The sequence below is a fragment of the Rhineura floridana genome, chromosome 6, assembly GCF_030035675.1.
Source record: "Rhineura floridana isolate rRhiFlo1 chromosome 6, rRhiFlo1.hap2, whole genome shotgun sequence".
In the NCBI taxonomy this organism is placed as follows: domain Eukaryota; kingdom Metazoa; phylum Chordata; class Lepidosauria; order Squamata; family Rhineuridae; genus Rhineura; species Rhineura floridana.
Window position 1 is genome coordinate 8,871,339 of NC_084485.1, and position 15,211 is coordinate 8,886,549.

At 46.7% G+C, this 15,211-nt stretch overlaps 1 protein-coding gene across 2 annotated transcripts; it reads left to right on the forward strand.

Annotated features, from left to right (window-relative positions):
- Position 1: 1 nt before the first annotated feature.
- Positions 2-13,699, forward strand: ZGPAT (zinc finger CCCH-type and G-patch domain containing). Of its 2 annotated transcripts, none has more exons than XM_061630942.1 (7): positions 2-290; positions 1,527-2,291; positions 4,132-4,265; positions 5,266-5,424; positions 7,019-7,150; positions 10,292-10,703; positions 12,151-13,699. In XM_061630942.1, the coding sequence occupies exons 2-7, from the start codon at positions 1,678-1,680 to the stop codon at positions 12,287-12,289; spliced, it is 1,590 nt and encodes a 529-aa protein (XP_061486926.1). In that variant the 5' UTR covers positions 2-290; positions 1,527-1,677; the 3' UTR covers positions 12,290-13,699. The 2 variants fall into 2 exon arrangements, with proteins under 2 accessions (XP_061486926.1, XP_061486927.1); XM_061630943.1 differs by lacking the exon at positions 2-290 and adding an exon at positions 400-697.
- The last annotated feature ends 1,512 nt before the right edge of the window (positions 13,700-15,211 follow it).

Genomic DNA, 15,211 nt, shown 5'->3' on the forward strand with positions numbered 1-15,211 from the left:
AAGAAAGGCTGGAGGACCCAAGGTGGCGGCACTCGCCTCTCGCGCCCCTTCCGGCTTCCTGGCATAGAGTTGCCTTTTCCGTCTCTATGGTTGTCCAGAACAGCGGAAGCGGCTGTGTTTGTTGGGAAAGGGTCGTGGTGGCTGAGAGGAAGTCTTGAGGGGTCAGGTGGGCGGAACCTGTGTGAGATCCTCAGCATCATGACCGGCAGTTGTATTTACCTGGCGCTAATCTGAGGCTTCAAACCGCTTTGCGCCTGTCATTTCAGCCACCCTTGCAACAACTCTGCGAGGTAGGCCACCTAGGGTTGCTGGGGCTGCGGAGGAGGAGGAGGAGGCTCTTCTAGGGGCGGAGCCTAGGAGCTAAGGGGGTGGGGCCCAGCTCTGGTGCGGGCAGAAGGTGGCTGACAGAGGGCCAGGGATAGAAGGGGCTGCTGTTTGGGTCTGATGGTAGTTCAGGGATGGAGTCTCAAAAGTCTCCAACCCAGGCAACAAATATTTCAGTTCTTTCACTTCAGATATTTATGACACGCTTTTCAGGTGTAAGCAACGTCTCAAAGCAATTTAAAGTAAAACGGAAAACAACAGTATTTGCTTTTAAGAATTGGCTGTCAAGATAGGGATTAAAGTAAGGTTAGACTGAAAGTTTTTTTTTTAATTGTGCCTCATTGGAAGTATGCACAATCATTAAGCCTTTAAGGTTTGTGTGCTTTTTTTCTCTGTATGTGTGTTTTGTTTGTGTGGGTGGGAGGGAGGTTCTAAGCATCACGTTTTCCAAAATGGGTATTGTGTGGTGCTTGGCCAGTTCCTTACATTCCCAAAATGTGCCCTGGGCCCAAAAAGTTTGGGGAGCCCTTGTTTGGGTCATGAAGAGCTTCATCTCATTAACTTCAGCACGTTGGGCTCCTCTGAATGGCAGAAGAGCAGACCCAGTAAAAAGAAAAAGTTGACAAAACAACATTATTTGTGCAGCCTTTGCAGATTAATATAAAAATGTTATTGCCCTTCTTGATGTAACTCTCGTGCAGGGATGGGGAACCTCAAGCCAAATGTGGACCTCCAAGTATTCCTGTCTGCCCCCCTGAATTCTTCCCAGGTCTCTCACACTGACTGGAATGTTCCTTTGAACTCTCATAATGCCTGTGTGGATGGAAGATAGAGAGGTTCTGTTAGTGTATATAAAAACTAGTCCATAAAAGTGAAATTTACATTCAGTGCTCCACCCACTTTAGCCTCTGGCTTTGCCCACCACAGGCATGTGGCCCTCAGAAGGTTGCCCAGATGGGAATATGGCCCTTGGGCTGAAAACATTATCTCACCCCTACTCTAGTGAATTGTGTCTCTTCTCGCCATGCAAGCTATAATTGTGGGGCATATTTTACTCTGTGTTTACACCTGTTTAGCGAGTAGAATAGTGGCTGTCTTGCTTTAGTGTTCTATTGAATATCTGTGCTAGGCTGGGTTGAGCTTTTGATGGTGTGGTCTCATTCCTAATGCTTCTTTGTCACCCTAACCCATCTTTGCTTCAGTGAGGTGTTCCTGGTTGATAACACAGAAGAAACTGCTGGACAACTGAGAAAACTGCTATTTGGCTTTTGGTGAGCATCTCATCCTATTTCCCTGCTACCTGTTAATCTGAAAATGTGCTGAACGGGACAGAGGTCGCTTCCTTCTGCAGCAATGGATGAGGAGAGTTTGGAAGCAGCAATTCAGACATACAATGCCCAGTTGCAGCAAGTGGAGTTGGCTTTGGGAGCTGGGCTAGACCCATCGCAACAGTCTGATCTAATCCAGCTGCAGGTGGATTTAAAGCAGCTGATAGAACTTACGGAATCCAGCCTGATCTCTGTGAAAAAGAGCAAGCTGTGTGCAACTTTGGACCCAGGGGCACTCTCCACGTCTTCCTCTGTTCCTCTACAGCCAGACAGTCATGAGCCTGGCCAGCAGAGCGCTGATGATGAATATGCCACTTTTAAGGAAGCCATTGCTGAAACTGGTGGAGAAGAGGAGGAGTCCCTGGACACTCAAGATGTGGAGAGGGAAGGAGAAGCTGAGGAGGAAGAGGAGGTGGAGGAGGAGGAGGTGGAGGAAGAAGCCAGTGGGATGAAAGTAAAAGCCCCCTACTACAGTTCTTGGGGCACCCTTGAGTACCATAACGCCATGATTGTGGGGAGTGAGTCTTTGGAAGATGGAAGCCCAGGGGTCAGAGTCCTCTACCTTTACCCCACTCACAAGTCCTTGAAGCCGTGCCCCTTCTTCTTGGATGACAAGTGTCGCTTTAAAGAGAATTGCCGGTAATTAGGGTTAACTACTCTTGAGCGGGTAAGCGATAGAGACAGGTTTCCCTAAAGGTCAGGGATGTTTTTGTAGGGAAGGGGCCAGACTTCAGAACCCCCAACCAAGGACCAGGGTGATCTGTCTAGCTTGAATTTCCCTACCTGCTTTTCATTCAACCTGCTGCCCTCCAGACGTTTTGCACTACAACTCCCATCATCCCCAACCAGCATAGCCAATGGTCAGGGAAAATAGGATATGTAGTCACAACACCTGGAGGGCAGGCTAATCTAGGGCATCTCTGCACTTCAGTCGTATGGTATCCTTCGCGGAATTCAGGAGCGTGTAATTCTAAGAGGAGGCCAAGGGATAACTTGCGGAGAATTTTGTGCATGCTCACAAAATGACACTTCTGCAACAGTTAAACTGATTTGGGAACATTTATCTCTAGTATGGCTAAAGATGTAAATGCCAAGGGGGAAGATTTTTTTTTTCTGGCCCCCACCACCCCAAAAAATTGATTAGGGACGATGGGGTTGTAGTCCAAAACATCTGGAGGTCACTAGATTGGCACAGGACCATGGGGTCCTGCTGCTTATCTTCTCTGCTTATTTATTTATTTAAGTATTTCTAAGCCACACTTTTCATAGATGTACATCAAGGTGTCTTACAACGTACAAAGACACAATAAAATGTAAAAACCAATAAAAGCATCGTTAATAAGAAAAACATCAGTAAATACTACATTGGTTAGAGAGAAATTCATGTTACAAAGGCCTGTCTAAAAAGTTCTGTTTTCAAGAGATACCTGAAAGAAAGGAGGGGTGGCTTCTGCCAAACCTCTGTTGGTAGGGAGTTCCACAGAGCAGGGCCTGCCACACTAAGGGCTTGGTCCCTGGTGGAGGCCAAATGAACCTCATGGGCGTGGGGAACCACCAAGAATGCCCCATCCAAAGATTTATTCATTCATTTATTAGATTTATATCTTGCCCTTCCTCCCAGAAGGAGCCCAGGGCGGCAAACCAAAGCACTAAGAGCACTCGAAAACATCATAAAAACAGACTTTGAAATACATTACAACAAAACATCCTTAAAAACATATTAAAACAAAACATGTTTAAAAACATCTTTTTTAAAAAAACGCTTTAAAAACATATTTAAAAGCAATTCCAACACAGGCGCAGACTGGGATAAGGTCTCTACTTAAAAGGCGTAAAAGATTTCAGTGATCAAGATGGAACATAAGGGGTCAGGTGGTCCTTAGGGGACTTTGGGCCCGAGTTGTTTAGGGCTTTGTGAATTAACACAAGTACCTTGAGTCTGGCCTTAGGTACTGAGCTGGGAAACGTGTGACACGTGTGACAGGGCTGTACCATTTCAGATGGGAGGCGGGAACTGAATATTCTTCCAGAGGAAGAAGCTGAATGTTGGGGAGATGAGTTCTGATCTAACCATCTCCCCAACTTGCTAGTTTTAAAATGTGCCAGACATCTGCATGGAGGAGCGTTCAGTTAGATGAGACCCCATCTGAGATGGAGCTAGGCCATGTGCCAAGCAGGAAGGCGAACCGTGGGAATTGACTATTTGGGGGCAATACCAGCCTTTTGTTCCATGAAAGGAGGAATTATTGTTTGCCTAAGAGGAGCCCTGCTGGATCAGACCAAAGGCCCAGCTAGTCCAGCATCCTGTTCCCAGAGTGACCAACCGGATATTCCAATGGGAAGTCCACAAGCAGGGCATGGGCAGAGCAGCCCTCTCCCCACCTGTGTTCCCCAGCAACTGGTTGAATACCAGAGGCAAGCTGCCTCCTGGCCAAGGCGCTGCTGACTGGTTCTCCCTCTGTTGCACCCCACTCGGCAGGTTCTCCCATGGGCAAGTCGTATCTGTGGAGGAGCTGCGTCCCTTCGAGGAACCTGACCTGAGCTGCCTTGCTGTGGGTTCAGCTTGCCTGGCAAGGCATCAGGATGGGATCTGGTATGCTGCTAAAATCACAGGTGAGGTTTGTTTTGTTCTGCGTGCTTCACGTTGCTGTTGGGGGGTTAGAAAGTGGCTTCGTGCCTATTTCTAACACGACTTATGGGTACAGGAGAGGTAGGCAAGATGCAGGGCCCTCCTCAAACGTACCCAAACCATCAGTCTCTGAGGAGTGTTTTTTGCATGATTCACTCTTCCAAAGTAATCCAAACATTAGGTGCCTACAAGTATTTCTGTTATAGTCCATATGACTTTTTTAAGCAACATTGTTCTAAATTTGTTCATTGGTCCATCTAGTCCAGTTTTCTTTCCTCGGACTGGCAATAGCTTTCCAGGTTATAAAGTGCAAATGTGTCTTTCTGTCCCCAGCCAGTTAACCCTGCAATCCTTTTTATTTATTACATTTATACTCCGCCTTTCTTTTCACGACCCAAGGCGGCTTACAGTTTCCCATCCAGGCACTGACCAGACCTGACCCTGCTTAGCTTCAGCAGGGTGCTGGCCTTATGTGCCTTCAGACCATAGCCTGATGTGGACCTGAACTTCAGATGTGGACCTGAACTCTTTTGCACGCAAAGCATCTGCGCCATCACGCTTTCCCCCAATGTATTTTTTTTAAGTCGCGTACATTGAAAGGATCCTTTTAGTATTATATCTTTTTAAAAGTAATGGGTATTTAAAAAGCCAATCTGGAATTGGAGGATTAAAATCACAATCCCATGCAAGTTCATTATCCTCATTGGACTCATAATTCAGTGCAGTACTTAACATGTGCAGTACAATGCTATGCATTCCTGTCAAGAAGTAAGGCCCGTTGAATTCAGTGGGGTTTCCCCTCAGATCAGTGTACATAGGGTTGCAGCAAAGGTATTGAACAAAAATAGTTTATTGTACAGGCCTGTTGTTGAGTTATCAGGAATGTGTCTCTAATATTTGAGCTTTATGAATAAGCTTTTCATAACTGCATATAGGTTCCCTACGATGAATTATCGTCAAACCGTTTCACTTTTCCTTCCTCAGACATTGACAGCGGTTACTACACAGTGAAATTTAATTCCCTGCTCCTGAAGGAAGCTGTTGTGGAGGGAGATGGCATCATGCCTCCGCTGCGTGGCGAGGAGAGCTCTTCCTCATCAGAGTCAGAAGGAGATGAGGTGGATGATGCTGGATATGCTAAAGGTATAAGATGGGGAGCGGCCAAGCCATCCAGGCCTTCTCTGGGTTTTCTTTGAACCTTTTTACTTTGAACCACTGCTTTCACTTAGGGGAACTGCATCCTTTCAACTCTAGGAAAAAGGAACATCTCCATCTTCTCAGGTCTGCTACTTGTAGACCTGTTGGAATGCTGGAAATCTGCCTGCTATTTTTACCTGTAAAATTGCTGCTGCTGCTGCTGCTGCTGCTGCTGCTGCTGCTGCTGCTGCTGCTGCTTCTGCTTCTGCTTCTGCTGCTTCTTCTGCTTCTTCTGCTTCTTCTGCTTCTTCTTCTTCTTCTTCTTCTTCTTCTTCTTCTTCTTCTTCTTATTATTATTATTATTATTATTATTATTATTATTTTAAATTTGTATCCCACCCTTTCTCCCAAAGGAGTCTAGAGTGGCAAACATCAAAATGATAAAACAGTACAATCTAACATAAAATAAGAGATTTAAAACATTTAAAACCAACTTAAAACAATCTAAAATCATTTAGAACATCTAAAACATTTAATAGAAGCATTTCAAAAACATCTAGCTGCCATCACTCCAGAAAAGGCTAGTTTCATTCACAAAAAAACCAAACCAATTTAAGAGGGAAGTTCAGGAGATTTGGTTCCTCCAGAGATGTCACTGTGTTATTTTGAGTTTGAGACTTGAAGAAATGCCAAAGGGAGCTCCAGACAGTGACAGGTGGTAATATAAAGACACCCTCTTTACCCTGGCCATTGGCCAGGGATGTAGTGGTCCAGGGTCTCAGGGGGTCTTAGAGCAGCTTACTTTTTGGGAGCCAGGTCCCAGCAGGGCCCCTATGTCTCCAGTGTCCTATGAGATAATCAGCATGAAAAAGTAGTGTTTAGCCACTGAGAAGAGTCTTCTAACTTGCTTCTTTGTCCTTCGCTGCTGACTGGAGCCAATCAGAGTGAAAGGAGTTCCTATTAGTTCCTACTTCAAAAAGCCAAATTCTGAACAGTGAGAATTGTGTAATTGCGAAAGAAGAGGCAGTGGCTCCTGATGATAGCATCCCATCTACATCATCAACCAATTTGGTGGCAGCAGGAGATAGTTTAGACACTGAATTCAGTAATCCAAGCAGTTCTTGACAGTGAGGAAGGACAGTCAAATAGTGACAGTGATAGAGAAGCAGAAATCAAGCCTGGCTAGATTATTGTATAATCTTAGAAGGTTGTGTAATTTTAGAAAGAGGTGTAGCTGTGACTATCATGAAGGGACCCTGCACTTCTACGTTTGCCCCTACGCTACTGTGAGGTAGGTTTTGCTGAGAGAATGTGAGTGGTCCAAAGTCGCCCAGTGAGGTTCTTGGATGAGTGGGGACTCGAAACCTGGTCTCCCAGATCATAGTCCAGCACTTTAATCACTGCACCACACTGGCTGGAATGATTAGGGTAATTAACAAACTCTGAATGAAACCCCTTAGTCATCAAAGCAACAAAAAGTTGAGAGAGAAGCCAAGGTGCCCCAGTTGCTTTCTGCTTTCCACCCTGCATTGGATTCCCCGCAGTGCTTGATTTCGCCAGTGTTACTGAACTCCCTTAAACCTCTCTTGTGTTCTCACAGTCATTGACTCCGGCACCCCGGAGAACGGGGAAGGGCCCTCCACTTGCAGTTCCTCCTTCGGCAGCTGGGAGGCGCACACTCGTGGCATTGGCTCTAAACTCCTTGCTCAGATGGGCTACGAGCTTGGAAAAGGTGAGCACACAAAGGCTACAAGCAAACGGTGGTTATTCCTGCACTTTATGTCCGAGCAATTTCTGTGCTTGTAACTAAAAATATTTTGAAAGGGGTGGCTTCTACCTTGGCCTTAAACAGGATGCATCATTTCTGTCATAAGAAACATCCTCCCCACAGATTTTCCATTTTATTTGTACTAGACTGGGAAGGCATAATATGAATCTTTGTTCCCTTGTCCCCCTTGTGGGTTGATGGTGCTGGGTAACCTGTGGCACTCCGGATGCTGCGGGACTCCAACTTCCATCAACCCCTGCCAGCAGGTTCCTGTATTCCTGCTTAAGAAAAGAAATGATTGTTTTGGCTTGTTTTTACTCTGTCCTTTGGGTAACTTGCAGTACATCCTCCTCCCTCCCTTTTTCTTTCTACCAAGCCTGGTGTATGCATGAGCTCAGCCCACAAGCTTGGCTTTGGTTACCTTACACCACAAAGAAAGAGGAAAAAATCCCAAAATGATGAGAAAAGTTATTACTTAGGAAAGCCCAAAACGCATTTCAGCCTGTAGTATATTGGGCCTTCATCAGGGGCTACACAAAACACTATATTAATACATATAGATGGACAATTGTAAATCACAACACAAAATATAGCATTAAAACACAAGTACTTAATACATCACTAACAGCCCATTATGCAAAACATATCATACGGAAATCAGGATTGGACCAAGATAAAGGAGATGTGAAAATTGGGGGGAGAAATATCAATAATTTACGGTATGCAGACAATACCATACTACTAGCAGAAACCAGTCATGATCTGAAACAAATGCTGTTGAAAGTTAAAGAGGAAAGCACAAAAGCAGGACTACAGCTGAACGTCAAGAAGACTAAAGTAATGACAACAGAAGATTTATGCAACTTTAAAGTTGAGAATGAGGACATTGAACTTGTCAAGGGTTATCAATACCTCGGCACAGTCATTAACCAAAATGGAGAAAATAGTCAAGAAATCAGAAGAAGGCTAGGACTGGGGGGCGCAGCTATGAGAGAACTAGAAAAGGTCCTCAAATGTAAAGATGTATCACTGAACACTAAAGTCAGGATCATTCAGACCATGGTATTCCTGATCTCTATGTATGGATGTGAAAGTTGGACAGTGAAAAAAGTGAATAAGAGAAAAATCTACTCCTTTGAAATATGGTGGAGGAGAGCTTAGCGCATACCATGGACTGCGAAAATGACAAATTGTTGGGTGTCAGAACAAATTAAACCAGAACTGTCACTAGAAGCTAAAATGATGAAACTGAGGATATCATACTTTGGACACATAATGAGAAGACTTGATTCACTAGAACAGACAATAATGCTAGAAAAAACAGAAGGAAGTAGAAAAAGAGGAAGACCAAACAAGAAATAAACTGATTCCATAAAGGAAGCCACAGACCTGAACTTAGAAGATGTGAACAGAGTGGTTCACAACAGATGCTATTGGAGGTTCACTGATTCATAGGGTCGCCGTAAGTCGTAATCAACTTGAAGGCACATAACAACAACAACAACAGCCCATGAGCTACCATGCTAAGTTCAAGGTGTATAAATCTGGTGTATAAATCCTTGTACAGCTGGGAGTAGGATATCTAAACAATCCTCTCACTCTTTATATGCTTAACTGATTATTGTGCTTTGCAGGAGAGGGCATCCTGAAGATACCAACTCTTCAGGAGATCCCTTCTGCACGTTGTCAGATTTGGCCGTTTAGTGTGGCGGCACCTGCCCTTTGGAACTCCCTCCTGTTCCATATCAGACAGACGTCTCCCCTACTTGAAGACTTTGCTCTTTCAACAGCCTTCCAAGTGGAGATTTTTTTATCTCCCTTGGTATCTGAATTTATTTAAAATTGCTTGTATATGCAGTTGTTTCACATATGGTTTGTATTCCATTGTAAAATCAATTTAAGATGCTTCATAGGAAGCGATTCATAAATAGTAATAAAAGTATTCACCAGAGCATATCTTTTAACCTGCTGAGGGTAGCATCAAGGAGAGCCTCTGCCCTTCTCCGCGTTCAGGAGGTCTGCTGAGCCTTGGAGGCTCAGTGAGACTTCTCACTGAGGCTCACCGCAACAGGATTTATTATTATTTAGTGTTTATTGAATTTATATCCCGCCCTTTGTCCCGAAGGAACTCAGAGCAGCAAGCTTGTAAAACAATTTGAAAATGGAAATGGACTGCCTTCAAGTCAATCCCAACTTACGGCGACCCTGTGAACAGGGTTTTCATGGTAAGCGGTATTCAAAGGTGGTCTACCATTGCCTTCCTCTGAGGCTGAGAGGCAGTGACTGGCCCAAGGTCACCCAGTGAGCTTCATGGCTGTGTGGGGATTCGAACCCTGGTCTCCCAGGTCATAGTCCGGCACCTTAACCACTGCACCGCACTTGAAAATGGAAATGGACTGCCTTCAAGTCGATCCCTACTTATGGCAACCCTACGAATAGGGTTTTCATGATAAGCAGTATTCAGAGGTGGTCTACCATTGCCTTCCTCTGAGGCTGAGAGGCAGTGACTGGCCCAAGGTCACCCAGTGAACTTCATGGCTGCGGGGGTGGTGGTGGTGGATTCGAACCATTTAGCTACAACAAAAAGAAAAGCATTGTAAAAACAATTCAAAAACATTCTAAGAAACAGCCGCAGATAAAGACATTCTTTCATGTGGTCATCTCCGGTTTGCCAGCAGTATTCTTCTTCAGCCATCCAATGCCTGAGGAAACAGGAATGTTTTCAGATTCCTCCTAAAAGTCAATAGTGACAGAGACAGACGCACCTCACCAGGGAGGGTATTCCACAGATGGGGAGCCACCACTGAAAAGGCCCTGGCATGCGCTAGCCAAGCAGCCCTTGCCCCACTCTTCCAGGCTCAGCCGGGGTGGAAGGCAAAGGACCCCCCTCCCCAATCACCCTGGGTATTAAACAGCCAAGACCCTGCCCCTCCCTCTGCAGCTGAGCCAGGGGTGTGGTAAACACACATCTCGGCTGGCTACAAAAGCTGCCCCAAAATTGTGAATCCCTGTGAACCATCAGTGGGAGGATACAGAGCTTGGGGAAGATCATTTGGGGAGTTGGGTTCTTTATTGCTGTGGCTCTTTTCCCTCCTCCTGTTTCAGGTTTGGGGAAGAATTCAGAGGGCCGGGTAGAGCCAGTATTAGCTGTCGTGCTGCCGAAAGGGAAATCCTTGGACCAGTGTGCCGAGATCCTCCAGAAGAAGAGAGACGGGAAGCTCCATCCAGCCAAGCCCAGAAAACGGCGGGGAAAAGGGAACCAGGCTGCCCGGCGCTCCCGGCAGAGCCCAAAGTCCTCCCGGGATGTGTTTGACTTTCTTAATGAGAAGCTTCAGGGCAAGGACCTCGGGGAGCAGGAGGTGGCGTCGCTGGAGAGGAGCAGCAAGGAGATCTACCATGCCAGCAAGAGCACCAAGAAGGCCCTCAGCATCCGCCTCTTCCAGACAGTGGAGAAAATCGACCAAACCCAGAAGGATATCCGAGGGATCCAGGAGGCGTTGGTGCGCAACGTCGGGCGGTAAGGAGACCTCCTTGTTGGAGGTGAAGAGTGGGCTGGTGGCCAAATTGGTCACCTCCTTTTGATTCTGCCTGCCGTGTCTGATCCCGTTGAAATTCATGGACATGACTAACTTAGGCCCATTAATTCCAATGGGTCTACTCTGAGTAGCACTAACAAGGCATACAACCCAATGAACCGAAGTTAGCCGTGCCCGTTAACTTTAGTGGGTCTGCTCTGAGTAGGACTAGCACTAGCCCTTCCTCTTTCAACAAGCATCTGTACTGGAATGCTGTTTTCAAAGATGTTTTTAGTGCTTTGTAATTTGCTTGCCACCCTGGTCTCACTTTGGGAGGAAGGGCGAGATACAAATGTAATACATAATTATATAATAATGGATGCAGTCACAGAATCGTAGAGTTGGAAGGGGCCTATAAGGCCATTGAGTTCAATGCAGGAATCCAAATTAAGGCATCCCCGACAGGTGGCTGTCCAGCTGCCTCTTGAATGCCTCCAGCGTTGGAGAGCCCACCACCTCCCTAGGTCATTGGTTCTATTATCGTACTGCTGTAACAGAAAGGTTTTCCTAATGTTCAGCTGAAATCTGGCTTTCTGCAACTTGAGCCCATTACTCCGTGTCCTGCACTCTGGGACGATTGAGAAGAAATCCTGGGCCTCCTCTGTTGGCAACCTTTCAAGTACTTGAAGAGTGCTATCATATCTCCTCTCAGTCTTCTCAAGGCTAAACATGCCCAGTTCTTTCAGTCTAGATCCCAGACCAGGGTCTGCAGGTTTTGGCTTGGCAAGGTATGAATGAATGAATGAATGAAACTTTATTTTTACCCCGCCCTTTTTCCAAACTGGAACTCAGGGCGGCTTACAAATGAAACTACATGTAGTTAAAAACTTACAAAAATATACAATTAAGATCAATTAAACTACACACAACCTTAAAACCATGAAACAGGTAGCTAAACCAATATTTCTGGTGGCCACTAGCACATCCCTTTCCCTTCCCTGAGTCCTCCGGCACCTTCAAGAGGCCTTGGCAAGAAGATGGAGTCTCTCACATCCCCCTGAGCTTCAGAGCAGGCAGACTCTGGAGAGTTCTCTTCTGCTGAATCTTCCTGTTTGTCACCAGGTTGGAGAAAGGGGCACTGCCCTGGGCTTACTAGTGCCAGGGCCAGCTGGCCTCTCTCTGCCTGGAATGAAGCCACTCAGGAAAGGGGATGTTGTTCACTGGCACCAATTGGATCCATGCAGAGGGCAGGTGGGCTGGGTCCTACTCTGGCTACAGCAGAAATGCACGTCCTCCAGTGTGGCTTGAGGCATAAGAGTGGAGGCAGAGCAGGTGTTGGCTATTGCATCCTTCCTACAGTCAGGGACAGGTGTCACTATCAGCCTCCCTATCCATGCACTTTTCCTCTGGTTGGGCCACCCTCCTGATGCTCTGAATTTTGGCTTTCAGGCACACCGTCGCCACAGCTCAGCTGGAAGAGAAGCTGGCTGGGGCCCGCAAGAGACTGGGTGAGCTGCGGGCTCAGGAGGCCAGCCTTCAGCGGGAGCAGAAGAAAGCAGACACACACAAGAAAATGACAGAGTTCTAGTCCCTCGCTGTCTCTTTTCCTCCCTCTGTCCTTTCCTCCCACAGGACCACATGTTGGCTGGGTGCCACTCCTGGATGGGCCATGCTGTTTCCCCTGGTCCAGAACTGGTCGCTGTCTTCTCCAAGAGCTGAGGGCAGCTTAGGCCAGGGGTCGCTAACCTGGTGCCCTCTAGATGTTGCTGGACTGCAACTCCCATCACCCCTGGCAGTTGACCAGGTCTGGCTGGGGCTGATGTGTGCTGGGAGTCCGGCAACATCTCGCGGGCACATGTTGCCCGATCGTAGCCATTTGCCTTTCCTTGTTATACGTACTTGGCCTTATAAGAACACACCAGGGCAGCGAAGGTTTATCAGGCATAGGAGTCGCTAGCACATTTCTGCTCTTCTCCTTGGCGGTGTTTCTGCTCCCAGGATTCCTTGGCAGTTTCTTAGTGGTGGATGATCTCCACTCCCAAGTACCGATAGGGAAAAACGTACTAAGAGAATGAGGGGCAAAGCGGACTGTGTCCTCCTGATCTGGCAGAAGGGACCGCTGCGTTCTTGCACACAGTGCCTGGACCATGCGTCACGTCCATATTCCGCTGGTAGAAGCGGCTGAGGCTTCCTGTGCAGCTCTGGGCAGGGGAGTTCCAACAGCCACATAGAAAGCAGCTTGGAAAGGGGGTTCACTGTGCTCTTGCTGGCTGTGTACGTCAGTGGCGTGGTCCTTTGGTGATTCTTAGCCTACGGTCCGTCCGGAGGGCTCTTCCATCAAATTCCAGAAAGTCTGAAGGTGGAATCACATGACCACCTACCGTGTGGTCTTCTTCAAGCGGGGGTGGGGAAGGCTGTGGCTATCCAGATGCTGCTGGAGTCCAACCTCATTGTCCCTGACCATCAGCCATGCTGGATGGGGCTGATGGGAATTGGAGTCCCACGACCTCTGGAGAGCCACAGGCATCCCCCTTCCCCTCTTAAATGTTGTGGAAAGCTAGCCATGTGCCGCCTCCAGACACACGGTGAGCTTGGTTAAGGTGTTCCTGGAACCATCCTGAAATCTAGGGAAGTGTCGTTTTGGAGGAGGGGGAGGAGAATGGAGGGAGCTTGCAGATGATGACTCTCCCCAGAACAAGAACCAGCAAGTGAGGAGCTCTAAAGTGCTCAGGTGGCCCCTTTCTGAAGCATTTACTGTCTTCAGTCGGAGCTGGCGTTGCAGCCAACAAAAGGCACTATCACTGTTGCTCATCCCTGCAGCCCCAAGAGGAGATTGTATCAGAGAAGAGGGTAAACGGTTTGGTCTCCGGAAGAACACTCTGCGAGGTGTTGGGGACGATGGCAGGGGGTTCTGTGTTTCGGGGCTGGCTTAGACATCTGTGTAACTTCTTGTCCACACTTCCTTTCAGATTTTAAAGATTATTTTAAGTTAAAAGAACCATTGTTGTGCTAGTTCCTTTTCTTTCTGTGCCTTGGGCTCTGCTAGTGTGTACGCACACATCTCTGTGTGTGCTTATATGTGCATGATATATAAGATGCATCCTCGCTTGCAGTTAGGTTTGCAAAATTTAATTGCTCAACAAGGAAGATGTCTGGCTTTCTTTAATTGCGCCTGCTCCATCTCCGAATTGATATAAATCTACTAAAAAAACCCAGAGGCAGATGCTGGATTTAAATTGCTGTGTTTCTCCACTCCTACCCTGTTAAAGTGGTTTCTACCTCTGTCTCAGTTCCCCATCTTAAAAAGAGCAACAGTAGTGACATGTCATTTGGGGGGGGGGGTGTCTCATAGAGACAAACGTGAAGAAGATGGTCCTGAACTGAGCACATGAAATGTGCTATGTTTGTGCTTAGGTGGCAGATTCCACCCAGCTGGATAGGATACGTTTAGCTCTATGTTTAAAACAAGGTGCAATAATATTTTCACTTTTATCTGAAAAGGTAAACTTGGCTACTGCTCTGCTAGCGGGACTGGGTTTTCTCAAATTCTTTAGCATGCTGGCCTTTTTTAAGGCTATAGTGCTTCATGTGCTTTTTTTAAAAATTTAGGATAAAGTAGTGCTGAGTTCAGTGGCTCTCATTCTAAGTAAATATAGTCATTCATTGGCGATCACTCGTGGCCTAGTAAGATTGTTTTCTAAGATAAGGTCTTTGCTTGGAAGACGCCTGTGTGTGAATTTGTTTTATGTGGGGAGTTCGGCGCATGATAATCAACACACCATCTTGACAGAAAAAGGCTTTGATCCAATGGCATGGATACCATGACAATTGGAAGTCTTTTATCTGCTGCAGCCTTCATCTGCCTTCACAGCCGTTGTAACATGCACACTGTTATCCTCCGCCTGTTCTGCCGTTGAGGACTTTCTTGGATCGTTCTTTGTCTGGTTCCTCTCCCTTGACCTTACCTCCATGGGTGACCCTGCTGGGAGGACATGACTCCTGATGGCATCGCTCATAGGGTTCACTGGAACACGCAAGCCCACTCACCACTGCAAGGTGACGATCCAGCGAGGGGAAATATAGTACAAATATGATCATGAGAGCAGGTGTCCATTCAAGTCCACGTAAACCACAGAGAGCATGTAGCTCCTGCAGCTTTTGTGGGTGGCCCTGGCAACGTGGTGGAAGACTGGAAGCACCAACCACCACCACCCCTTAAACAAGTTTCTAGTTCTCATTGGGAAAGGATAACTGCATGACGGGGGGATGTGGTCAAGATGCATAACTCTCTAGGTTTTGTGCCAGTCATAATTCATTCCTTGGACCCTCCAGTTACTGCCCATAGAGTTTAAAGCATACCTTGTCTGTTCGTTATCTACTCCTCCCAAAAGGGGGAAAAAAACAAGTTTTGGAAAGAAACTTCATATTTTGCATAAGTATTTGGATTAAGGTGAGCTATGAGGAGAGCCAGTGTGGTGGTTGAGAGCCAGTGTGGTGTAGTGGTTAAGGT

What these genes read in the sequence shown, in the direction of transcription:
- ZGPAT (XM_061630942.1), top strand. Translation starts at nt 1,678, where the DNA reads ATGGATGAGGAGAGTTTGGAAGCAGCAATTCAGACATACAATGCCCAG. An exon ending in TGATGCTGGATATGCTAAAG is followed by an intron (nt 5,425 to 7,018) that starts GTATAAGATGGG and finishes GTGTTCTCACAG; the next exon opens with TCATTGACTCCGGCACCCCG. An exon ending in TTGGTGCGCAACGTCGGGCG is followed by an intron (nt 10,704 to 12,150) that starts GTAAGGAGACCT and finishes TTTGGCTTTCAG; the next exon opens with GCACACCGTCGCCACAGCTC.